Source organism: Lissotriton helveticus, chromosome 4_1, assembly GCF_964261635.1.
Source record: "Lissotriton helveticus chromosome 4_1, aLisHel1.1, whole genome shotgun sequence".
In the NCBI taxonomy this organism is placed as follows: Eukaryota; Metazoa; Chordata; class Amphibia; order Caudata; family Salamandridae; genus Lissotriton; species Lissotriton helveticus.
In genome coordinates, this window is record NC_136063.1 from 1,619,588,349 (window position 1) to 1,619,615,711 (window position 27,363).

The 27,363-nt window shown below is 43.5% G+C and overlaps 1 protein-coding gene across 7 annotated transcripts in view; it reads left to right on the forward strand.

Annotated features, from left to right (window-relative positions):
- Window positions 1–27,363, forward strand: part of LOC144827620 (uncharacterized) — a 455,727-nt gene that overhangs the window by 36,506 nt on the left and 391,858 nt on the right. For 6 of the 7 annotated variants that reach the window (XM_078685862.1, XM_078685869.1, XM_078685867.1 and 3 more), the window contains exon 2: window positions 24,558–24,653. The exons of the other annotated variant lie outside the window; for it this stretch is intronic. In XM_078685862.1, the coding sequence (XP_078541988.1) occupies window positions 24,582–24,653 (72 nt within the window). In that variant the 5' untranslated portion in view covers window positions 24,558–24,581. The remainder of the gene's footprint in view (window positions 1–24,557; window positions 24,654–27,363) is intronic. 7 annotated transcript variants of the gene reach the window in all.

The window sequence follows — 27,363 nt, forward strand, 5'->3', positions numbered from 1 at the left end:
GTACAAATGCTCCCTGGGACTCCACGTGTTCGAGCCCCAGTCTTACAAACCCTGCCCTCCAAGGAGTATTCAATTGCTCAGTTCTCCCACGAAGAGGCCATGGTCAGATAGCAACTACACCCAGCCCTCTGATTGTCTCCTAACACCTCAACTCCTAACCCTCTTTGCCATTTGCCCCTCAGCATCAATCCTGGGTGCAGAAAGCACCTGGGAAGAGGAAGACAGCATGGCATTGGCCCAGGGCTGACAGCATCGTACCTTCCCAGGACAATACTGAGGGGGAGGAGAATATGCCACACATGCCATGTAGGACACAGCACCCTAACCCGCTGCAGCTATCTCCTGGACCCATGCCCACACCTCCAGCATCCAAAGCCCCAGGACAAAAGCAGAGGTCAGGAGCACAGAAGCACCCCCACCAGCAACACCACAGAAGAGGCCCAATTGCTCCCCTCACCACTCCTAAGACTGAGAATATCCCTAGCAGCCATTCTCTGCCCCTGCAATCCAACATGTCCCCACACTCCCATTTACCACCTGCTCGATGCTGGTGGTAAACTGGAATGTTGAATGGGGGAAAATTGAAAATATATGGACTTTGACCCAAAACTTAAGGATCTGCATAGTTATTCTCCAGTTCATCATCTTTAATTTGCAATTGAATTGTGCAGGGGAAGAATTACCAGCCGGAATCGGTCATTCTGGCCCTCCAGCGCTGCCCAACTTGTAATCTAACCCCTCAAAATAATCTATGCTCCCATTTACACTGCTGTCCTCTTTCAATAGTACAGGGCAAGTGAAGCATAATAAACAATGAATGATCAGGGCCGCCCCAGACAAATTATTTCCAAAGGAGATTCATTCCCTCATGAGATGGTTCAAAGCCACCTGAGCAATTAAGCCACCTCCTTAATGCCACCTGTAGGATTCTAAAGCTATTAGCCAGTCTAATGCTCAGCACATTGCACTCAGAGGACAAGCAGACTGAGGCCCCCTCTTTTGGGAATGTCCCTAATTGTCTCTAGCTAATCTTTATTCAATACATGAGCCTTCTTGGGCTACGAGGACTAGGAACAGAGAGGGGTACACATAGTCGCTGCCACAATTCATGTTCTCTGACACATAAAGTGTGAGGTACGACCTTGCACGGAAAGGCCTCATATTACCTATGGTTGCCTGATAAACATTTTACAAATATCCAGTTTCTTAACAGGCAACGCAGCACTTTCAGCATTTGCAAAACGGAGAACAGACACAGTCTTCAACTGTAGCTATCGAGACAGGGAAGAAAGATGGTCAGTGCCACAGCAATGAAGAAACCCTCCACCATCCAACTCAATTTCCCATGATTTCTGTACCCACTTAAGTAGCCTTAAAAGTCACCATCACAGAGTATTATCCATAGCAATGAGGTCACAAGTTTACATCACTGCTTGTCTCACTTTTTTTTATGTTCAAAATGAATTTATTTAATTTTCTGCATAGAAAAGACACAAAAAGACAAAACAGAAAAATATATGCCCTATCAGTAAAATTACAAATAATGAATCAAGAAAAATTACAAATAATAGTCATAAAAAAGTGCAATACAATACGCAATAGTCAATCAAAGGAAAAACCAAAGTCAAGGGAGGGAGGAGGGAAAGGAAGGGAAGAAAGGCAAGGGAGTCGAACATTTCATAGCATAATAAAGTTAATAAATAGAGTTACCAATAATATATTAACAATGAGTATAGCAATTAATAAGTAAAACAGTTAACAATGAAGAGCATGAGTCACAACATTAAATATGAATCAATAGGGGACCAAAAAGATTGATAATAAATAGAATTATGATGAACACCTTGTAACGACAATTGAGCACCTCTTCTTGTAAAGATAATCCATGACCACCAAGCATGAACTAAAAGAGAAGTAGCATCCTTCCAACAAAAAGTAATTGATTTTAATGCAGCTGAAACCAAAAAATTAAATAACTTTGCCTCAGCATCTTCAAGAGGGTGTGTCAAAACAACTGATTTGCAAATTAATAATTTATAAGAGAGCACATCAGAAATAGGCAAAATGTTCAATATTACCTTCCAAACTTCGTACCAAAAGTCCATAATAACAGGACATTCAAATAACATGTGATGTAAAGATCCAGGAATCAATTTACAGTACCAACAGAGATCTGATGGTAATAAATTAGCACAAAATAAACGTAATGGGGTCCATAAGGAATTAAACAAAATATATGCATTAGTTTGATAAAGTGACACTGGTAACCAACCAGAAATACTATTGGTCCAAATTAATGACCAAGAGTCAACAGAAAGGGAAATGGAAAGCTCAGCATTCCAAAAAGTGGAAATTACATCAATGTTGGTGCCCATGGAAGAGGTAAGTTTTTTATAAATTACAGAAACTGCTTTAGAAGAAGCAGAGACAGTATTGAGGTAAATTATAAAATCAGATGAAAAAGTAGATGGAATACCATCAGGGAAGGAATCTAAAATGGAGTTGCACAAAAATTGGTATTTCAGAAAATCAGACTTTGGCAAGCTGAAGTGTAATTGGAGTTGAACAAAGGGAATAAATGCACCATCAGAAAAAACATCTTTGAGATAGAATATGCCTTTGGCAATCCACGAGGACCAAAAGTGACATTTCTATTAAATTTTATTAGAGCACTGTGCCATAGTGACAAATGTACCGTAGAAAGTAGAGGAGAGGCAAAATTAGAATCCAAATCATTAAAAATTAATCTGGATGATTTGATTATGGACGAGTAATGTACTACCTTAGAGGTATGAGACATGGTTAACAGGGAGGGTAATGGGAAAGGTTTTACAAGTGATTGTTCGATATGAAACCAGATAGGAGGCTTAATAAGAGGTGAGGTATTAAACCACAACGAACTCTGTTTTAAGATAAAGGCCTTATAGTACAAATAAAAATCAGGGAGGGCAAATCCTGCTTGGCATTTAGGAATTTTCAATTTTTTATAAGCAATACGAGGAGGTTTATTATTCCAAAGATATTTGGACAATAGTTTATCAATATCTTTATAAAATTTGAGTGGGAATTGAGTGGGGATCATAGCAAGAGAATAAAATATTTTTGGGGCAAGATTCATTTTAATAGATTCCATTCTCCCCCACCAGGAAAGATGAAGGGGAGACCATTTAGAAGTTTTCTGTTTGACATATTCATATATTAAATTATAATGTAATTTTAACGTATCATGTAATGAGGATGAAATCAAAATGCCAAGGTATTTCAACTTGCTTTTTTGCCAAATAATATCAGGTGAAGGTAACATATCGGAAGTACAAAGCACATTCAAAGGGAAAAATTCAGTTTTGCTAACATTTAATTTATACCCTGAGACAGCGGAATATTTGGTAATAATATCAAGTAAAACCGGAACAGAAGAAATAGGATTGCTGATAAACAATAACACATCATCAGCATATGCTAAAGTTTTAACAGTAACATCTTTGATGGTGATACCCTGAATATCCTCACACCTACGTATGTAATTAAGAAAAGGCTCTATTCCTAATAAAAAATAAAAGAGGGGAGAGTGGACATCCCTGTCGTGTGCCTCTAAAAAGGGAAAATTGAGTAGAAATTTGACCATTAATAAACAATCGGGCAGTGGGAGCAAAATATAAAGCCGAAACCATACGAATAAAAGATGGACCAAAATTGAAAGACAATAAAGTTTTAAATAAAAACTGCCAATGAATTTTATCAAAGGCTTTTTCCGCGTCCAAAGCCATACACCTGCAGGGACAAGAAGTGTGGAACTCTGCTCAATGACATGTAATAATGTTCTAGTGTTGTTAGCGGAATATCTATTTTTCATAAAACCAGATTGATCTGGATGAATAATAGAATGGAGGACAGGAGCTAATCTAGAGGCAAGGATTTTAGCATATAGTTTACAATCTTGGTTTATTAAAGATATGGGCCGTTAATTAGAGACCAGGGTGGGATCTTTATCAGGTTTAGGGAGCACAATAATTAAGGCCTCTGAAAAAGAGCCCGAAATGGTTTCTGAGGAACCAAAATGTGAAAAAAGTTGGAATAAATGGGGCAACAAATGAGGTTGGAATTCTTTATAAAATTCAGCAGGGATGCCATCAGGACCTGGAGATTTATTCTTTGGGAGTGATTTGATGGCATTTAGGATTTCATCAGTAGTAATTGGTGAATCTAACCCAAGTTTATCTGATGGAGAAATGTGAGGTAAATGACATGTGTTTAAAATAGAATCAATTAAGGAGTTATCACAAAAATCAGGTTTGTTATATAAGTTGGAATAAAAGTGTAAAAATTCCTGAACAATATCATTATGGGAGAGTGCAACTTTACCTTGAGGGCCCCGAATGGAGGTAATTTGTGTTTTATCCCTTTTAATACGCAAATAATTTGCGAGGAGTTTCCCAGACCTATTGGAATTAAAGCGAAATTTGGCATTGGATTTAGAGAGTTGTACCCCGGCCCTAGTATTAAGGATAGCGTTAAATTCATATCTAAGATTTTGTAGTTTAAGTTTATATTGAGGATCATTGGAAGTAATACATAAACGCTCATATTTTGCTATTTGCTTCTCTAGAAGTTTAATGTTAGAGTTAAATTGTTTATTCTCATGAGCCATAATAGAAATTGTAGAGCCTCTAATGTAAGCTTTAAATGCGTCCCATCTATTTACTATAGACGTAGAGTCTTCAGGATTGAACAGAAAGTAATCCTGAATCGCCTGTAATAATTTCTAGTTTGCTTAGCAAAAGTGGACGAAACATTCAAAACAAAAGAAATCAAGGCATGGTCTGAAATATCAATGGTACCAATAACAGGATTAGTTGCAGATTGAATAAGAGAAGGGGAAACAAAAAATAATCAATTCTGGAATGGGAATTATGAGGGTTGGAGAAAAAAGAAAAATATTTATCAGTGGGAAAGTGTAATCTCCAAATGTCAGCTAATTTGGTGGTATAAATAAAAGCTTTAAAAGCATGGAAAACCTTGGATGGTCGAAAGCGGGTGGTAGATAGCCTATCCAACAATGGGTCAGCAATAATATTAAAATCCCCTCCAACAATCAATGGAACTCTTCCCAACTTTAAAACTTCAGTAGTAACAGTAGCCCAAAATACAGGATCATCTGCCGTAGGACCGTAAACATTAAACAAAAAGAAAATAGAGTCATGAATTTTGATTTTGACTAAAATATATCTCCCTTCAGAATCTGAAATCTTACTGAGAATTTGGCAATGTAATCTTTTAGCTAAGAAAATACGAACCCCATTTTTCTTACCTTTGGCAGGTCAGGAGAAAATAGTACCTACCCATTTTTTATTCATGTACTGTAAGATCCTATCCTCAACATGTGTTTCTTGAAAAAAACAAATATCGGCTTTGGAACTACCTAGATAATCTAGAATTTTCGTGCGTTTAATTGGATGTCTCAAACCCTTTACATCAAGAGAAACAATTTTAATATTATGAATATTAGCCATTAGGACTTAGAAGGAAGGAGAAAAAGGAATCAGAATAATAAGAAGGAAGAAATAGCCATGTTAAAGGAGTAACTCTATATAGAAAATATGAAAGGGAATAACAGAAAAGAAAGAGAAAGGAACAAACAAGAAACATAATTAAAGACAAGGAAACGCACACCCGTTCCACAAGTATTGCCAGGAACCGTTGGAGCCCGTGAATATTAGAATATGCAAAGATGTGACAAGTGAAGTCAGACTAGACGAACTCAAGTATTCGGATCATGAGTGTCCATAGATGGAGGAGCTTGCTGATCAAGAAACAGTCAAAGATCTTCAGGTCATTGAAAAGATTTGGAGACATTGTCTTTCCATACATGCATCGTAGAAGGATCAAAAAGTCCATATTTAAATCCAAGGTGTCTCAGCTGCGGACAAAAGGCAGAAAATTCTTTACGAATAGCAACCGTTTCTTTGGCAAAGTCCTGGTGAATAAAGATTTTGGTTCCATTCACCAATAATGAAGGAATTTATCTTGCAGCCTTCCGAATGAGAACCAGAGGATGATGACGCAGGACCTTGAATATCATTTGCCTGGGTTTAGTATGTCGAGGATTCCGATGTGAAGGGACTCTGTGGGCTTTATCAATCTCAAATTTTTCTGTGAATTTGATATTCAAAAGACCCGGTAGAAGAGATTCAAGATATAAACGACAGTTTGACCCCTCAACATCTTCAGGCAAATTAAAAATACGAAAGTTGTATTGCCTATTACGATTTTCCATGTCCAACAGTTGAGTATGCATTGGAACTATTTTGGCCATTAAAGGCGTGAAAGCGTCAAGTTTATTTTTATTATCCTGAATTTTGATGGTATTGTCAGAAATTTTCATTGACATAGAGGCCATATCTTTACGGATGTTTTTGACTTCTGAGGCAATTGTATCAGTATTTAGACGCGATGCTTTAATTTCCTCCAAAATTAGTGCAAGAGAAGGTTCTGGAGATTCTACCACCTTAGATTTGGTTGGAGGAGGAGAAACCTGCTGCTTTCTTTTATTAGTAGTTGAATTCTTAGAATCCATTCTGAGGTGAAAAAATACTCAACAATACGTGAAGAATAATAAAGTCAAGAAAACAGCCTCAAAATGTGAGAAAAAATATGTAATTAGGGAAGAAAACACCAAAAATCTCTTCAAAACAACAGGTGCAGCAGCTAAATTGGACTGTAGGCGTGGCTAGGCCCAAGCCAGGCTCTGCCATAAATATTACTCCGCCCCTAAGCACTCAAAGCCGGTAATACCTGCAAGTGAGGCTGGGAGCAGGAACCATGGAGCCACGAAGAACACTTGCGCCGGAGGAAATCGCCTAAAAATCACTCCACAGGTGGGAAATAGCATATACAGGCAAACGCCGCTATTTTCGCCGACTTCTTGACACAAAATTCGGCGTTATCAAGATATTCGGGCTGAAGCAATTACGGAGCTCCGGTGGCGGCGGCCATCTTGGTTGACGCGCTCGCGCGTCTCCGTCTGCTTGTCTCACTTTTAAGGAGACAAGGTCTGGCTAGAGTTATAGCAAGTGTCTCCCTCTCTCAAACAAATATGGAGGTTTACTATCATGCCATAGCATAAATGCATTGGCAGTGTAACAAAAGGAGTGTAAACCCCCTTGTGGTAATTGAAATATATGCATTAACATGGTTCGATTAATGGCTAGCATGAATGAGAAGACATTTTACAATTGGAAGTTCCTGTCTTGCTTTGCCCATTGTAGTTCATTATCAGAAGGGCTAGTCCAACTGCTTCAATTGAAGAAAGTAAATACAAATTCCATAATGCATTGAAGTATTTCAATGAAAGACCAGGAAAGAAAGCATAGTGTGGATGGTGCTTTGTTTTTCTCAATCATTGACTTAAAATCATCATATCATCAAGTGATGCTCTCTGACGAGTCACGTGATCTTACTGCCTTCTTGAAACCGTTTGGCGCCTTTTGTTGTTTGAGGCGATCCTTTGGTCTCGCATCAGCCACAAGCATTTTCCAAAAATAAATGGGTTTATTGTTTAAGGGGCGGCTGGGGTAATCAAGGTGATATATGAACATCCACCACATCATTGCAAGAGCATAATGTGCTATTGAACAGGGTCTTACACATATTCAAGAAAGAGGTATGAAAGTTAGTAAGACCAAGCATGCTTTTTTGCAATTTACAGCAAGTGCCCCATGGCTCTATATCTATCCACCTTCTGTGTGATCCTTGGTTCATTAATTCATTTTTCAAACAGTCTGTTCTTGGCAGTAAATTTAATCGGCTAAAATATTGTGAGAGCACTGTTTTAATACTAGTTAAAAATTTGTCTTGATAGTTCTCCTGAAAACTAGATTGTTACTGACTTGCTGGAGAGATGCGGGAAAGTCACTTCATACTTGTATAGGGGACAGTAAGCAAAAGGAGTGACCCTCCCAGTGAAAGACTGTTTGATACGGAGAAATTGTAATAGCAGGTGGTTACTGGCATCCAGAACCTCTGTGGTAATGGTTTTGAGTTAACCAAGTGATAAAAAGAGTTGTGTAGTAGGCAGTCATAAACTGCACTGTTTGGTTAATCAGAAGAATCCCCTTCTAGCCAGAGTGACATGATCAAATTTGTTCAGCTTTCAGACCATCCTGACAGCATAGATCTACACTCACTGGAGACTAGTACGTTATATAGAATAAGATGTACTGTTTGCAGTAATACAAATGCCATAGGCTATGATGTATTTGTAATACAGAAGATGGGACATCCATCACATTCGTGACAGAGTATTCCATCTGCCAAACTATAAATAAGGCATAGAGACGTAAGACTTGAGGAAGTAATAGTAAGACTTTTGTAAGTGCATGAAGAAGTGACAGACCATTCCCCACAACATAAACACATTTCAACTCTCCTTAGGCAAAAATACACCAAATTTCAATGATAAAATACATAGATTTGATAAAGGTTGAGTAACGCTTATTTTTTCTAGAATATGAGACCTCAAACCATACGGCCAGTATCTAATCTTGAATCTCCTTCAGCACTCCTCTGTGAACTCTTAGATGGCGTATTGTATATTAGTATTTATATAGCTCTGCATCCTCTGGCAGCACAGGGTTCTTCTTCGGAAATTCAGTTGCAGATGAGGACATAGGGGCCTAGATGACAGTGTCATAGTGTTTTCAAAACAGTACAAAATGTGCAAATTAGTGTTTTTAATAATGCATAGAGTTGTAAATTATGAACTAATTATGCATTTCTTGGAACACCTTTTCTGTGTCACTTAGAAGTGTTTTGTATACTCATGTTGTAATGTATTTGCAGTGAAGTGCCGAGATTTGCAAATCTAGGCTCAGATTGACTAAAATTCATGCAGTGCTGCATTGTGCAAAAAGTAACAAATTTTGCAGTATTCTATTTACAAAGAGTTGTGCACTGGTGTAATTGGCAACACTAGGGCAAACCAGACAGTTTTGTGCAATGTTAATCATACCTTATGTTAGATCTGAACTCAAGGACATAGTCCAGTACAATGTCTATGTGCAGAAGGGTGAGAAACAACATCCACAAACAAAATTGCATGAAAATCTAGCGCTACTAACATTCTATCAGACGTGCCAACCGAGTTGTCAATGACCAAAACTTCATAGTCGGTGAGAAAAATCTTGTTGTTGACAACCATTCCATCGACAGGCACCTCAAATCATGGATGATCCCTGTGGTGACCATCACCTTTCTGTTGACATCAGTCGCGGCCGGCATGTCTTGCGGGTGGGAGGGCGTGAGGGGGGTCATGCGAGGAGGTGGGAGTCGCGTGGGCGGTGTTAATTTAATTAATTAAAAAAATATTTAAACCTACCTGTCGGTTCCTGTGTCTTCTTGGTTCATGCTCCTGGAACAGAAAGCAGGCAGCCTCCCTCCCCTCCCCAAAACCAATCACAACACTCCAGTGGAGCATTGTACTTGGTCAGTACGCCGCCCAGCCAGGGGCTTACAGGGAGGCCATGTTCTCAATGTAGGCTCCATTCCAGCCTACGTGGAGAAATATAGAGTGCACATCACTTGTTTGGGAAGCCCCAAAGGCCGACCAAACAATCATTGCACCCTGAGGAGTGGGCACACCACTCCTCCACTGCCCTAGAGCAGCCCAGCCCACATGCCCCCAACCAAACCCATCTGCTTTCTCGCAGTGCGAGAAGCAGAAACATAAATGGTAGGTATTACCATTTTATGTTTCTGCTTCTCGCACTGCAAGAAAGCAGTGGGGAGACGCTCCTCTGCCCTAGTGGAGGAGCCGCCTCTGGCTGACGTTCAGGCCATCGATGATGACATCGATAATCCTGCCAACTATAGTATTCTCTTTAAGCCACATTCACCATTTAAGGTTTCTACACACCCTTGGTGCGGTGCTTATATTGAATTCAGAGTAGGAATTTGATGTCAGCAACCAAGAGCCACCATCGGACAGCCTACAGTCCTGCACAGTTGGATGTACACTACGTGCCTGAACTTGAGGAAGGTCCTCATAAGGAGTAAGAATACCAGCAGGAGTATGAGTCTCAGCCTCAGTCCTTTAAAGGGGGGAGCTGCCTAAGTAGCCTTATCCAAACCAGCCCAAAATAAATAGGCCCTCCTATGATGCAAATTCATGTAGCATTCATGACCATGTTCCAACAAATGATAAACACATTCTGGAGGAAACTACTACAGCAACCTCAGCCTCAACTACTGATGCCACCAATATCATCTCATCCTTTCTGGGTGCCCACACCTCCTCCGCTTACACAAATGAAGATTGTTATACCTAACATCCTTGGTGTGGTCTTCCCCCAAACCTTTTGCTTTCATCCTTCCTGTTTTCTGAATTTGTATTTGTTTCCACTAGGACCCTGCACACTTTACCACTGCCAACCCTAAAACATGTTAAAATTGGCCTAAACCTGATTGGCACATTGAATTTAGCTATAGGTCCCTAGTATATGGTATTACATATTCCCTAGGACCTGTAAATTAAATGTTAAAATGATGCCTGTAGTGCTCGTTTTGCCACTACAATAGCACTATAAAACATGTCTCAGACATGCCATTGCAGCATCTATTCCAGATTTAAACTGCAAATTTGACCTGACCAAATAAACTTTTGGCATGCCTAAACCTTTCTTTTTAATACATATAATTCACCCCGAAGGTAGGCCCTAAACAACCCACAGGGCAGGTGGGTATTGTATTTAAAAAGTAGGACATTTGTTTTTAACTTTTACATGTCCTGGTAGTGGGAAAGCTACAAAATTCGTTTTTCTCTACTGTAGGTCCTACCTCTCTCATAGGCTAATTGTGGGTTAACTTATTACATTTATTACATGCTAACTTTTGATTGGGAACATGTAGAGATGTCATATTTGGACTCAAATGAGGTTTAAATTTACATCATCTTTATTGGTAAAGTCGGGTTTTGAGTCACAATTGTGAAAATGTCATTTTTAGACAGTTGGTATTTTTTTGTCCTAACCATTTGGGGTGTGCTGCAAAGGCCCTCGGCCACATAACTGTGAATAGCGTAGCTGTTGGACTTTGTGTATTCCCCCCAGGCACTAGGTGTTGACAGGCTAGATGAAAGGATGGAGCATCCTGCCAGGATGGCTGAGGCGGAGCTGGTCCCTGCCCCACTTACATTTCATAGGCCAGCCTCCAGTACACGCACAAAGAAACCTAACACTAGTGTTTTGTCAACCTAGACTTCTTGGAACGTTGGCAGGGAAAGGAAGGAACTTTCCAGACCTAGATGTCGGAGTAGCCCAGAAGATGTCCCCACTTCAAAGACTGTCACCGGGTATAAATAATGGACCCTCAGAACCCTTCTTCAGTACACTCATGGACCTGAGGAAGACTTCAGTATTTATTTATTTATAAGGACTGATGTGGACCCCCAGAGGACTGGCCTACTGCTTGAGGCCTGCCTTGTACCTCAAATGACAGATTTGCTACTTCAGGCCTGCATTGCCTCTTGAACCCAGGACTACCAGAGTGACTCCAAGGGCTAGTTGGCTGGCTTTCTGTTTGAGCTACAGGGATATAATAAGCTCCAGAGACCTTCCTAACTCTTGTTCGACTGATTGGATTTAATTTGTTTTGGTGTTATTTTATTTATTATATAGAACTATATTGCTGATGCAGAACTAAGTACTTCCCTGTTTTAGGGATGACTACTAGGGCTGCCTTAAACATGGAGGGGGGATGGTGCCAGGACCCGAGAACGAGTAGAACAAACTAGTCAGTATGGGAGCCAGGATGTGGCAGAAGGTTTTTATAAAAACCTCCCAAGTATCCATCCGGACCCAGGGAGTTTAGGAGCTTCAACCGAGAGATTGCCAAAATTACCACTTCTAGTTTAATGGGAGAGTCCAGTGAGGCCGCCTGTGCTGGTGTGAGGCTGGACGTGTGTGCCTCTTGCAGATATGATACGATGTCTTGTGGGGGTAGATCTTGTCCCGAGTAAAGGTCCGCATAAAAGTCCTGAAATTCCGCTGCCATGGATTTATCCTCTACCAGTGTCCCTCCCCCTGTGACCGTAGAGAGTGTTATGTTATGTTATGTTAAGTGGTATTTCTAAAGCGCGCTGACACCATGGGTTTCCTGGCGCTGTAGGACAGAGGTGGGACAGAGGCTGGAAGATGCGGGATTAGCAGGGTGGGGTGAAGAGGAAGGTTTTGAGCAGCTTCCTGAAGTGAAGGAGGGAGCTACTGGATTTGAGGGTCAGGGGAAGAGGATTCCAGAATTTCGGGGCCAGGAGGGCAAACCGACGGCCACCGAATTTGTTAGTTCTGGTTTTGGGCACAGCGAGCGTGTTGAGATGAGCTGAGCGGAGATTGCGAGTTGGGCGGTATGGGTTGACGAGTGAAGACAGGAAAGCGGGGCTGGTGCAGTGGAGGGATTTGAACGTGAGGCAGCCCAGCTTGAAGGCCGCCCTTTGTTCTATAGGCAGCCAGTGCAACTTCTGCAGCAGGGGTTTGGCCGATTGCCATTTGGGGGTATTGTAGATAAGACGGGCTGCTTGGTTCTGCACGACCTGGAGGCGGTGGAGTAGTGATTTAGGGATTCCGTGATAGAGGGAATTGGAGAAGTCCAGGCGGGATAGTACCAAAGAGATGATTACCTGGATCAGAGCGGCTGGTGGTAGTAAGTGACTGACTTTGCGGATTTTTCGTAGTTGGAACGTGCATGATGAAATCACGGTGCCAACTTGAGATCTGAGGGAGAGTTCGGCATCGATGGTCACACTGAGACTCTTTACTGATTTCGCAAGGGTCGGGGGGAGGCCTAGTTTGATGGGCCAGAACTGAGCGCCCCAGTAAGAGGGGCTGGATCCAGGGAGAAGAAGCTCGGTTTTTCCAGGGTTTAATTTCAGTTGATTGCAGTTCATCCACTCCTGGATGTGTAACATGACGGAATGGAAGTTGTCCACAGCGTTCGGGGAGTTAAGTGGAAAGATGATCTGCAGATCGTCAGCGTAGTTATACACTGTGATGTCCCAGTTTTGGAGCGAGTGGATCAGGGGCCGAAGTTAGAGGATGAATAGTAGGGGTGACAGGGAGGAGCCCTGAGGGACTCCACAGGTCGTGGGGGTTTTGGGCGCTGTGTAGGGGCCCAAGCGGACGGCTTGTGTTCTGCCAGTCAGAAAGGACTGGATCCATCTGAGGGCAGGGCCCTGAATACCAGCCTGTTCGACACGGTGAAGAAGGATGTTGTGGTCAACCGTGTCGAACGCGGCCGATAGATCCAGGAGTACGAGGGCCTGGGGGATCCCTGTGTCAGCATTCCTCCTCAACGTGTCGAGGACTGCTAGAATGACGGCCTCGGTGGAGTGGGCTGGCCTGAAGCCGGCTTGGTTAGGCTCCAGGTAGCATGAGGTCTCGACGTGGGCCTCCATTAGTTTGGAGAAGTATGGCAGGAGCGAAATGGGGCGGTAGTTGGAGAGTTCTGCCGGGTCCGCGGCAGGTTTCTTCAGGAGAGGCACTAAGATGGCCTCTTTGAAGGTGCTGGGGACGATACCCGTGCTGAGGGAACCATTCAGCAGAGGTAAAATGAAGTTGGGTAGATTGTGACAGACGTTCAGTAGGACCGAGGGGGGGAACAGTCGTTCGAGAGCCTGATTTTACCCGGGTCGCGAGCTCCGCTAATGAAGTGGGGTTAAGGGTAGGGAAATCGGTAAAGATCAATGAGTTGTTCAGAAGAGTTAACATGTGAACCCAACAAAAATTGGAAGCATCCCCTGGCGCTCCCACTCAGTGTTGCTGGAGTAACTCAAACCAGCGGAATGTCGATAATAAATTTATGAAAGTCTTTTTTCAAAATATAGTCTTATTTATAAAATAAGACTATATTTTAAAAAAAGACTTTCATAAATTTATTATCGACATTCAGCTGGTTTGAGTTACTCCAGCAACACTGAGTGGGAGCGCCAGGGGATGCTTCCAATTTTTGTTGGGTTCACATGTTAATTGTTTCGAAATAGACATCCAGGACAAGAGACGCCACCCGGGCAGCGCCCTCCATACTTGACTAATTGGTTGAACTTTATTAACAGATTTCACTAGGAAACTGGAGCTGTGCACTTCTCCTACCTTTTGTTCAGAAGAGTGTCAGGGGCGGGAGTCTGAGGGAGGGGGGTGGGATGGAGTCCTTGATTTTGATGATTTTCTCAATGAAAAAAAGATTGAGAGCATCGCAGGTTCCTTGGGTGGGGGTCTGACCTGGAAGAGTTCTGTCGTCTGAGGTGAGTTCATTCATGATTTTAAAAACTTCCTTAGATTTGTTGTCCGCGGACGAGATTCTGTTTGAGAAGTGAACTGATTTGGCTGAAGAGATTGCGTTTTTGTAATCTCTGCGGGCTGAAGTGTATTGCAGTCTGTCTGGTTTGGAGTAATTGCGTCTCCATGTCCGTTCCAGCTGGCGCACCTTCAGTTTGTGTTTCTTGAGGTCGTCAGAGAACCATCTGTGGGAGTTGTGGTTTCTAGTCGGGGGGAATTTGGTAAGGGGAGCAAATTGGTCGCTGGCCGGTTTTAGCCAGGTGCCAATGTCGCTTTCCAACATGTAGATATTGGTTGGCGGGTTGATGGCTGTCTGGGTGTCGGATAAGGTCGCGAGGAAACCTTGGGAGTCGTGAGAGCTCCATTTGCGTGAGAGGCCGCCAGCCATCAGAAGGGCGGAGGTTCTGCCAGTGACAGTGAGGGTGGTTTCGACTAGGTGGTGGTCTGACCAGACGCAGGGGGAGACAGATGGAAGGGAGTGTTAAATTTTGGGTCCAGATCTGGTCCAGGATGTGGCCCTTGATATGAGTAGGCGAGGAGATTTGTTGGATCATGTTGAGGTTGGTGGGGGCCTCAAAGAGCTCTGTGGCGTGTGGCCCGGCGTTCGCGTCGTTGAACCAGTAATTAAGGTCGCCAAACAGAGCTAGTCTGGGGTAAGAAGTAAGTTGGTCGGTCAGCTTCTCGATCAAGGTGACCGCGAAAGATGGCATAAAGTGAGGGGGCCCATAGAGGAGGAGGAGTGTTAATGCTCCTACGTCCGTTTTTAGGCTGATGATAAGGTTGTCTACTTCTGGGAGGGTGAGGGAAGATGTGGAAAGGAAATTGAGGCGTTTTGATATTATGGCTGCCACCCCACCCCCGGTGCGATTTTCAGAACGGTCGGCATGGAGAATGTAGTAGTCTGGGGGGAGGGCCGCCAGGATGTCAGGAAGAGAATCTGCAGTCAGCCAGGTTTCGGTGAGCAGGAGTACGTCTGGCTTCTCGGTAGAGAGAAGAATAAAGATGTCGGCCTGGTGTTTTACCAGGGAGCGGGTGTTCAGATATAACACCCGGATGGAAGTGTCAATCCATGAAATGGGATAGCCGGCTTGGCTGGCCCCTGGGCATGGCCTGGCGTGGATGGGCGCAGACGGGCTTGCCTTTGGCGCGCGGCGGCGCGCCCGTTGCACGCGTCCGCTGCGCGTCCGGGGAAGGCACATTGTTTTTATGTGAGGGGAGGGTGCGTGGCCTCACGGCCGTGGGCGTGGCCTGTGGGCTTGGGAAGAATGGTGGCGAAAATCTCAGAGCCGCGGCAGCATTTATATCAGCTGCGCGGCGATTCTGCAGTGATGAAGGGCGGGAGAGTGTCCAGGGGGAAGTGAAGAACAGGTAAAACAATTAGATTTTGAACAAAATAATTTTTTTAAATGCGAGCGTGCTCCCGGCTTCTGCCTCAGGAGTATGGTAACCTCTTAGTGCGGGCTTCGTGATTCAGCGCGACTTATATAATTGGTTCAGGAGGGGGCGTGGCCTCACGGCCGTGGGCGTGACCTGTGGGCTTGGGAAGAATGGCGGCAAAAATCTCAGAGCCGCGGCAGCGTTTATATCGGCTGCGCGGCGATTCTGCAGTGATTAAGGGCGGGAGAGTGCCCAGGGGGAAGTGAAGAACAGGTAAAACAATTAGATTTTGAACAAAATAATTTCAAAAAATGCGAGCGTGCTCCCGGCTTGCGCCTCATGAGTATGGTAACCTCTTAGTGCGGGCTTCGTGATTCAGCGCGACTTATATAATTGGTTCAGGAGGGGGCGTGGCCTGTGGGCTTGGGAAGAATGGCGGCAAAAATCTCAGAGCCGCGGCAGCGTTTATATCGGCTGCGCGGCGATTCTGCAGTGATTAAGGGCGGGAGAGTGCCCAGGGGGAAGTGAAGAACAGGTAAAACAATTAGGGCCCGATGTAGGTAAATCTTTTTTACCACATCTTAAATACCGATTCATACCGAATTGGTATTTAAGAAGTGGTAAAAAAGAGGAGGGCAGATGTAGGTGATTAATTACCGAATCGGAAGGAATCGGTATTTACAGATTCGGCAAATACCGAATCGGTAATGCCCATTGATTCCTATGGGCATTGAAGCCCATAGGAATCAATGGGCATTACCGAATCGGTATTTACCACATCGGTAAATACCGAATTTTGCAAGGGTGCAGGGGGTGTCACTTTGACACCCTCTGGCACCCCAATTACAGGCATGTGTGCCATGTGGCACACATACATGCCCTAAGGGCATGTCTGTGTGTCACATGGCACAGGTGTGCATGCACAGATGTGCATGCACACCTGGATTCGGTATTTCACCACCCAATTGGATTGGGTGGTAAAATACTGACTCCTAAAGGCCTGTGGCACTGTTTGCAGTGCCACCTACATGTGAGATTTACCGAATCGGTAAAATTACCGATTCGGTATTTTACAGAATCGGTAAATTTACCGATTCGGTAAATTTACAGATTCTGTAAAAAAGGTCCCCTACATCTCAATGACCCATTTACCGGTCGGTAACGGGCGAATTCGGCCGTTACCGACCGGTAATGGCCACCTACATCGGGCCCTTGGATTTTGAACAAAATAATTTTTAAAAATGCGAGCGTGCTCCTGGCTTCCGCCTCAGGAGTATGGTAACCTCTTAGTGCGGGCTTCGTGATTCAGCGCGACTTATATAATTGGTTCAGGAGGGGGCGTGGCTTCACGGCCGTGGGCGTGGCCTGTGGGCTTGGGAAGAATGGCGGCGACAATCTCAGAGCCGCGGCAGCGTTTATATCGGCTGCGCGGCGATTCTGCAGTGATTAAGGGCGGTAGTGTGTCCAGGGGGAAGTGAAGAACAGGTAAAACAATTAGATTTTGAACAAAATAATTTTAAAAAATGCGAGCGTGCTCCCGGCTTCCGCCTCAGGAGTATGGTAACCTCTTAGTGCGGGCTTCGTGATTCAGCGCGACTTATATATTTGGTTCAGGAGGAGGCGTGGCCTCACGGCCGTGGGCGTGGCCTGTGGGCTTGGGAAGAATGGCGGCGAAAATCTCAGAGCCGCGGCAGCGTTTATATCGGCTGCGCGGAGATTCTGCAGTGATTAAGGGCGGGAGAGTGCCCAGGGGGAAGTGAAGAACAGGTAAAACAATTAGATTTTGAACAAAATAATATTTAAAAATGCGAGCGTGCTCCCGGCTTCCGCCTCAGGAGTATGGTAACCTCTTAGTGCGGGCTTCGTGATTCAGCGCGACTTATATAATTGGTTCAGGAGGGGGCGTGGCCTCACGGCTGTGGGCGTGGCCTGTGGGCTTGGGAAGAATGGCGGCGAACATCTCAGAGCCGCGGCAGCGTTTATATCGGCTGCACGGCGATTCTGCAGTGATTAAGGGCGGGAGAGTGCCCAGGGGGAAGTGAAGAACAGGTAAAACAATTAGATTTTGAACAAAATAATTTTTTTAAATGCGAGCGTGCTCCCGGCTACCGCCTCAGGAGTATGGTAACCTCTTAGTGCGGGCTTCGTGATTCAGCGCGACTTATATAATTGGTTCAGGAGGGGGCGTGGCGTCACCGCCGTGGGCGTGGCCTGTGGGCTTGGGAAGAATGGCGGCGAAAATCTCAGATCCGCGGCAGCGTTTATATCGGCTGTGCGGCGATTCTACAGTGATTAAGGGCGGGAGAGTGCCCAGGGGGAAGTGAAGAACAGGTAAAACAATTAGATTTTGAACAAAATAATTTTTAAAAATGCGAGCGTGCTCCCGGCTTCCGCCTCAGGAGTATGGTAACCTCTTAGTGCGGGCTTCGTGATTCAGCGCGACTTATATAATTGGTTCAGGAGGGGGCGTGGCCTGTGGGCTTGGGAAGAATGGCGGCGAAAATCTCAGAGCCGCGGCAGCGATTATATCGGCTGCGCGGCGATTCTGCAGTGATTAAGGGCGGGAGAGTGCCCAGGGGGAAGTGAAGAACAGGTAAAACAATTAGATTTTGAACAAAATAATTTAAAAAAATGCGAGCGTGCTCCTGGCTTCCGCCTCAGGAGTATGGTAACCTCTTAGTGCGGGCTTCGTGATTCAGCGCGACTTATATAATTGGTTCAGGAGGGGGCGTGGCCTGTGGGCTTGGGAAGAATGGCGGCGAGAATCTCAGAGCCGCGGCAGCGTTTATATCGGCTGCGCGGCGATTCTGCAGTGATTAAGGGCGGGAGAGGGCCCAGGGGGAAGTGAAGAACAGGTAAAACAATTTAGATTTTGAACAAAATAATTTTAAAAAATGCGAGCGTGCTCCCGGCTTCCGCCTCAGGAGTATGGTAACCTCTTAGTGCGGGCTTCGTGATTCAGCGCGACTTATATAATTGGTTCAGGAGGGGGCGTGGCCTCAGGGCCGTGGGCGTGGCCTGTGGGCTTGGGAAGAATGGCGGCGAGTATGGTAACCTCTTAGTGAACTCCTATTTATTGCCGCTGGGCCCTCATTTTGTTTCCCATTAGCCGTCCGGGTCTATCCCCTCCGATATAAAAGGAGTGTTTCAACCAGAGAGCCGCATATTCCTCCCTGTCTAGGTCCGGACCTGTGAGTTGAGTACGCCCCACACATAGTTGGCGCCACACTCTCGAGGCCCCTGTGTTCTTTGAAATTTAAACAACTTTCTTAAAGAACATTCCTTCCGTCCAAGAAGTCTTTCTGATGCTTCAGGAAGAGGGTTACCTCACCTCCTGAATCTGGTACTTTCATGTCCTGATACGTCAAAATCACAGGCTCATTATTGGATGGGTAGCACATTATACGCAGTTGGGGGGGTGGTTTCAGAGCGTTGTATTTCTTGTGATTACATGTGAAAAGCATTTTGGTGTCATACGTGAATGACCAGAGAGGTGCTCCTATTTGTTGAGAGTGCCCAGGGACACCCAACATGAGGGCTGCAAACAGTAAAGAGGGAAGTGAAGGACCCCAAACATTGAACACAGGGACACGCATTGTGAGGGCCACAAACTAGTGTTGGAAGAGAGACGCCCATGGTGAACTGCTGGAAAGAACAAGAGGCAGAACTGCCTGAAGAACTGGAACTGAATAAGCAGAGCATTCTGCCTCATGGTGGCTGCCCCAAGGAATATCGACCATGTTCCTGTGAGGCTTTCAAATCTTGTGCGAATGGCAGCCATTTTGGGCATGGCTGGCCATAGAAGTTGCTCTCAAGCCATGGCTCACCGGTTGTTATTTTTTCACTTATCTGAAGGAATCCGCACTGGCATGTCTCAGTTGCATTTTCTCAGCATCCTGCATCATGTAGCAGCTTCCAGACTTCTTGCTTCTACTTCAATATGAATTAAATGAAAAAAAGACACCAACAAGCAGGAACCACTCCATGACTAGTACAATAGTGTGCATTCAGCAATCAGTGGGCATAATACTGTCAGGAAACCAGAATCCAGGATGCAGTGCTCTCTCGCACAGGAGTAGACCCAGAAAAAAGAAGGAAAGACAAGAGTAAAGATTATATACCTTTTCAAGCTCTTAAAACCTGTATGCGAAGGCTGTACCACAAACTGTATAAAAAGTTAAACATGTTTGATTTGTATGATTCATGCTTGGAAAGAAATCTAGCAACCTAAAGGAAGTTTCCCAAAAGGCCAATATTCATGTGTGTATGAACCTCTGAAGCGAGACACAGCTATTATGTCTTGTACGGTGCAATAAAACATAGACATATGAATGAGTAGCGACCTAATGATTTTCTGTATCGTTTTTCTAGGGGTTTTACAGACCCATCTCGCTCCTGCTTTTTGAAGCTATAGTCAAGGAGAAAGCCATCAATTCCCAACTTGCAGACCACCCAGAACTCCTTCAACTCCTAGACAGCTCTCAATCAGGCTTTCTCTTCAACTGCAGCACAGAGACAGCCTTCATTGCGGCCACCAATGACTTCAGAAGCATCGCCGAACCAAGAAAAGGCCCCACTCATCCTCCTCAACCTCTCTGCAGTTTTTGGTACGGTCTCCTAAAAGTCACTCATCAGAAAGTTTCAGCCCTTGGGATCTGCAGACTGGCTCTCAAGTGAATATCCTTGTTCCTCACAGACAGAACTCAACGATTTAGACTCTCCCCTACACCTCAGAACCTAAGAAACTCATCAGCTGTTCCTTCAAGGATTGTCGCTCAGCCCAATACTAATTAATGTCTACATGTCGCTCCTCTTGTACATCGTCAGAGCCCACGCCTTCAACATAGTATGCTATGCTGATGACACACAGGTCATCTCTCCCTTACGGACTCATCCAGCAACGCCAAAGAAAACTTCACCAACTGCATGAGCAACGTCGCTGCTTGGTTGAACTACAACTGCCTCCATCTCAACACAGACAAAAAGTAAGTCCTAATCTTCAACAACCACTCCCCCTGGGAAGCCTCTTGGTGGTCTCAGAACTTGGGCCTCCGCCAACCCTGCAGACCATTCCAAGAACCTCAGGATCATACTGGACACCAACCTCTCCATGAGCAAACAGATCAACGTTGTCTCCTCATCATGCGTCCACATCCTGCTAATGCTATGCAATATTTTCAATTGGATCCCATTGAACACTAGACGAACGGTCACTCAGGCTCATACCACAAGTAGACTTGATAACAGAAACGCCCTCTATATCAGAATCCCAGCCCATGTCCTATGCCAGCTTCAAACCACCCAGAAGGCTGCCACCAAACACATTCTCTACATCCCGCAAAATAACCACATCTCTTCACACCTAAACAATCTCCACTGGCTCACAGTACTGGAAAGATGTAAGTTTAAGCTACTCACCCACACCTACAAAGCTCTCCACAGCACCGGTCCAGCTTACCTCAACCACCGTCTCAACTTCTACCAACCCGCCAGACACCTTCGATCTGCATCCCAGGCAAGAGTACACCTCCCTCGCATCAAGAAGATCAGAAGCGGAGGATGCTTCTTTTCATACCTCACATTCCAGACCTTGAACAATATCCCGAAACGCCTCAGACCCTCCCCCTCCCACATGGACTTCTGAAGGAACCTCAAGACATGGATCTTCCAGATGAAACAGGCATGATCTCCATTTATCCCCTCATGCGTGCCCTACTCAGCGCCTGGATACCCTCACGGGTGATTTGATGCGCTCTACAAATACGCATAACATAACAACCTAAGTGTGCAATTTCAACATAAATTAAGATTCCCAAATACATAGACGGTTAAGTGTGAGAAAAAGGAAATGTTAATGTAAGGGAGGAGGTCGTATGCACGTTGGATAAAAGTGCACACCACTAATTCTCTTCCTTTACATATACAGCTGGGTCAACAACATTGAACTAAACAGGTATAGATGAAGCGGCGTAGAAGATTGAAGGGGTGCTCCAGGTGCATGCAGGACTGGCAGAAGCTTGGTCGCTCTCAACTGAAGCTCCTTCTCTCTCTTCCCATCCCATTCTCTTTTCCCTTATTGGCTAGCCCCATTTTTCAATGACTATTTGGTATTAAGGTGGGGAGAGGTTGACAGCGGGTTTGGGAGCCAGCCTCTGTGAACCTGTCTTGTTTCCACAGGATCTCGCTCACCTCAGTTTAGTGTGCCTTGTGCTCGTTGCGTCTTTGGGCACAGAACCTAGCCGTACAGTAGGTGAAGAGGTGTATGAACCTGGCACACAAATTATAATTATAGTTAGGACTAAATCATACAGGTAGCTACACAGTGCCAACATAGCCCATGGGGAAGCAGGATGCTGTGCGCATGTACATCAGAAAAAAGGGAGGGGGCAGTACTACATATGACAACACGCGGCGCAAGATGGAGATGCTGTAAAATGTGTAAAGTCACGCCAAATAGTGTGGGATTTGGTGACATGAGCAGAAACAGTGCACCTCTTACAAAGGCAGGAATACTGTCTCAAGCATCTACCTGACAAAGTAAAATGCAAAGCAAATTAGAAGTTATGCTTGAAAGTCGATACATCGTAATGAGAGTTAAACTATATTTGCCTACAGAAAAAAGATGCGTTGTCATAGTGGAACTTCTAACATCAGAATGCCTGTCGGCCACAGCAATGGCACAACCCTGAAAGGGGCCACACTTCTGGGAGGTATATGCACCAAGTTTGAATCATTAAACAGCATCAGTGGCAGAACTTGACAAAGTACAAATCTTCTTTTATCATGGTTGAAGTTAGCATGCTTGAAAGTGGATGAAAAGTAGCAAAACTAAAATTATGTTTGACCTCCGAAAAAAATGTCTTGAGAAAATATTGGTACTTCTAAGACCAGAATGCGCCTAGACAGTAATAATGACACGAGGTTGAAACAAAAGGACGAAGGAAGATGTTGTTACTCTGGTTTTCTTATACATGTGATTACTACCTACTCAGAGATTTAGTACTAGGTTGAAAAAGAGTGGTCTAATGTACTGGTCTGATACGCAATGTATTATTTTTCAGGGGCAGGGGCAAAGCTGTATCATCCATGAAGATTCATACCCCCACATGCATCAAGCATTTTTGTATTCGCAAAAGGTGCGATTCCTTAAAATCGGCCGTTTGCGAATGCAAAAGTGCTTTTTGGGATGCATGAAGCAATTTTAGAATTCGTAACATGTGTGCGAATTCTAAAATTGCGGGTGCTTTTAAGAAGTCGCAGATGTGCGATTTCTTAAAAGCAATGCATCATTTTTTTAAAAAGTGAAAATTCGCAAATAGGGTGCCAAATTTACCGAGTGGTTGAACCACTCGGTAAATTTGGAAAAAGTGTGTAAAATGTGTAAAATGGTTTTTTTTCAACATTCATGTTACGGACACACATGTCCTTAGGACATGTGTGTGTGCAACATGATGCGAAAAATACATTTCAGGGGTGCATGGGGGGGTCCTTTGGACCCCCCCCCTGCACCCATGAAATTTTTTAAGTGCCACTCGCAATTTCCATTGACTCCTATGGGCCTTTTGGCCCATAGGAATCAATGGGAATTGCGAAAATTAAGTTAAGAAATCGGTATTTCTTTGGGATTCGGTAAAAATTGCGATTTTTACCGAATCCCAAAAGAATACCGAAAATATTGATGCATATCATTTTGCATTTCTTAATTTGCGATTCCTTATTTTTCGCAAATTAAGAAATGCAAAAAGACACAATGATGCATGTGGGGGATAGTGCCTCCTTCCAAGTCAGTAAGTCTATTGAACTCCCATTTTAGTTTCAAAGTCTGGGAGAATAACAGAATGACAAAAATGATAGAGTTGAACGTTTGTTTACATGTGCACCTCTTGCGCCAGGATATAAGCACGACTCTCTGAAAAACCAGGTTACATGCTCACTGACTTAGAATCCACCTGAACCGCTGGCTATGCTCCACACGCCCTTTCCCTGGGTCTTGTGTCAAAGGCTGCGTGCCAATAACGAAAACAGGTCCGACCCCTTATGCAGTGAAAAATGATCTCACCAGTGCTGTGAAATCACCCAGATGGTTTGGGATTCCAACAATAGGGACTCACACAGTGTTTACATTGAGGACTCCTCTGCATCCTGTGTGCTTTGCAACCAAGGAGAAGACACTGATGTGGATAGACTTGGGGGACCTCCCTGCAATTGGCTCCAACCTGTCCTTGTCGCAACTCATCTAGCCCTAGGGACAGTACAGGCCCTCTCAGCTCTCCGGAAGCGGTCCTTCTTCTCTCTAAGGTCTTCTATAAGCGAGATATTCTCTGCTTCCTGCTGGAAACAGAGATTCAATGGGATCAAAATAAATCAAGACACTTTGCTTGGTTATGCACACATGATAAATATTCACAGAAACCCGATTTTCACACATTATCATGTGTGTGCTATATAGAGGTATCAGATCAGTAAAAGTCTGTCTTTGCAAATTTAGTGGCCATTTCAATAAGTAATGTAGGTGACAATGAGCAACCACACAATGCTTTAGTTACATTAAAAAATGGTCCCACGTAATGTCTTTTAAAGTTAGGTGGGTCGTGAACAATTGTTGTTCTAAAAATTGGGTTGCGGTCCTAAAACGTTTTGAAAGCACTGATCTAGACCTTTACTGTCAGGAGTTTTTCTTGATTGCTGATTGCTGACCTAAATTCTTTACCCTGTTATCGGACATGCATCAGCAATTCCACAAACAATGTGTGCTGACTGCTATTTTTACTGTAGGAATGAATGAAGTCCCTAACAGATTATCACCTTTAAACACATCCATGAGACCTGTTACAACAGTTTGGTCGTTATGTTTTGCAGAAAAAGGACAATTAAATCAGAAAAATGAATCAAAGAATTTTATTGTCAGATGAGTGGAAGACACAATTTACGAAAGCCAAACCACGTGTACCTGCAGTGAGTATATTACATTGTTTTTGGAGGCAACAAAAGTACTGTCTTTTCTCAAATGAGACTTGTCAGTCAGTTAATCACTTTACTTACTTTGGGATACCTATCTTCCTGGGTGCATCATGAATACAGCATGGTGTGTGATCAGCAGGTATGCGACAAGCCCTTGTTTGGAGAAATTTGGAGTTCGTTTACCTTTTTAGATCTTCCCAATGTGCTTGTGTGTCCCTTCCTCGATAAACCTTTATCCCCTGCTTGTCAAAACAACACCCTGCATAAGTAAACTACTTTTTACACTATGTCAACAGACCATGATACAATTAAATGAAGGAAAAGGAGCAATGACAAATATTTGCACATCTTGATCAACCCCCCCCCCTATCAATGAGGGTAGATTTAGAACAATTCACTGAAACAAATAAAGCTCAAAAGGAGGTAATGTTGACATGGTTGTAATGCTGCCTGCATCACAAAACCTAAAAAAACAGGAAATTCCCAAGGTTAGGCACTAACTTAACAGCACACCTTCATAGAAGTTGGCCAGTGTTCAAAAACTTTGGGTGAGTGAGGAAAAAAAGAATCAAGCAAGCATTAGCTGGTTTTTTGACAGTTTTAAAATTGTAAAAAAACATAAAATAAGCATCAGGCCCTGACTGTAAGGCTTGCATAAATACGAAGGCGCTTTAAACTTTATTTCACTCTGGCCGGGAACAAATCCTTTAAGTGGCAAAATCCTTTAATCATCACATCTGCAACAAAGGAAGGAAAAGCAGGTTTATTGCATATGCACAGACTAAGACAGCTAGGAGAGTGACCGCACCAGAAGAGAAGCACAAGTCAATCCCAAATTACACATGCTGCAAGTCCATTCTTATAATAATATTTTTGGCAAACAGCCATAACTTCAATACAATATTAGCAATTGAAAAAACGTCCTGCTTTTCCATTCTGTCACACCCAGTCTGCACACATTTCCTCAAAGTGCAGCTTTCCTGTTTTCGTGACTCTAGTAGTCACGCTACCCATACAGATCTATGTTTGGAACATCCTGTGCTGCGCTGAATTTCCTGCAACATATTCAAGTCAAGAAAGTCCCCAGAAACACACAATAGGAGGAGAAACACTTAAAAGTTAGACCACATTTAAACCTTTTTTCCAAAGTAGGCGGTAGATCATTACCAGATAACTGTGCAACTTATACATGCATTTTAACCATACACTTAAACAGCCTCATACAAAATTTCCTTCTTTACACAATTATAATGCTTCACAGTTTCTGGGTGAGAGACAGGTAAAACAGAATAATGAACGGAATGATTAAGGCCTAAAACTAAATTTGGATTTTGATTCCTTTCATTCCCCTCCCTAGTTGATTCTTTGACTACTTCTTCACTACCCTCTTACATTTCTTCCAGCTCTGTATTTTCCATTGCTTTATTTCCTATTATAGGAAACATACCTCCACTTTAGCTGTAACCCTCCTGCAACATACTAAATTAATCTGAAATACTAGGCACATCAATAGTAACAGAACTATTAGAGGCAACAAGACCTTAAACAACCCCAAATTCCAGGAAAGCACCCAGTCAAATCAGCCAGTGAAGCACTCATCTGGAGCACCCCCTCCTTCTTCATCTGTGTGTGCAAATTATGCTGTCAAAATGGCCTGAGTCTGGTTCCCTTCATCTACATCAATTGCTGGTATAAAAGTGCAACATACAGAACTAATCTTTTTACATACCCCTCCTTTGCTTGCTGTCATCAAGTCCAAAATATAACGATGCTCCATTACCATAAGTCTGATTGAAGGCAGTTCCTCTTTAATTAAATTAAAGCCACCTTCAGTCGCATTAATGTTTTTCATCAATTCCCACTGGGTAATTTGGACCCAGCGAGCTGTTGCTTTCCTTGAAACATGGGTAACAGACTGCCAAAAAAGGTTTGGGCGTCATTGAACAACTTATACTCTTTGGGCACATCCTGCCACACTGAAGTTCCAAAGTACTCAGCATCCTTTTTTTCTGTGATGATGCAGCATAGTTGATGCTTTACTCATAGAATGCAAATGAAAACCTTTTATTTCTTTTGCCGGTATTACCATAGACGGGGTATGTAGAGTCACCCATCAACAGATTCCACTCCAGTCGGTGGGTAGTTGAGTGTATATTTGAGAGCCACACTGCCAGAAAGAATCCATAAGGCTGAAGGTACCACACTGCTTATCGGCATTGTATATAGCTGAGCTACAATTGAGTTTCTGTCCCAATTAACAATCCAATTTCCCTGAAAGCAAATAGTAAATCTCATTAGTTTCACAGCAACCTTAGGATGACTTTTAGTTCCAGTCCATGTATATCTCTGTATGTTTTCATCCCATACTTGCTGACATGATCCTTTTATATCACCAAATCTCAAAGGACTATTTGTTTTTTGTGCCATTCCATAAAGATGTGGCCCTACATGTAAACCATAGCAAATCGAGTTGTATTAACTCTTGCAGTCACAGAACTAACATGAATTGGCTGTAACTGTGCTATTATCTTACTCAAGAAAAGATGCAATAAACAGTTTGTTATATTAACAGGCACTTTAGGATACACTCAAGGTGGTGTTTCTATGGCATGGGGACTAAGAGAACATACATAACAACTATCATTTTGTGTATTGGTACCTATATTATACATATTTTTATACCACAAATTATTGCTGCTTATTG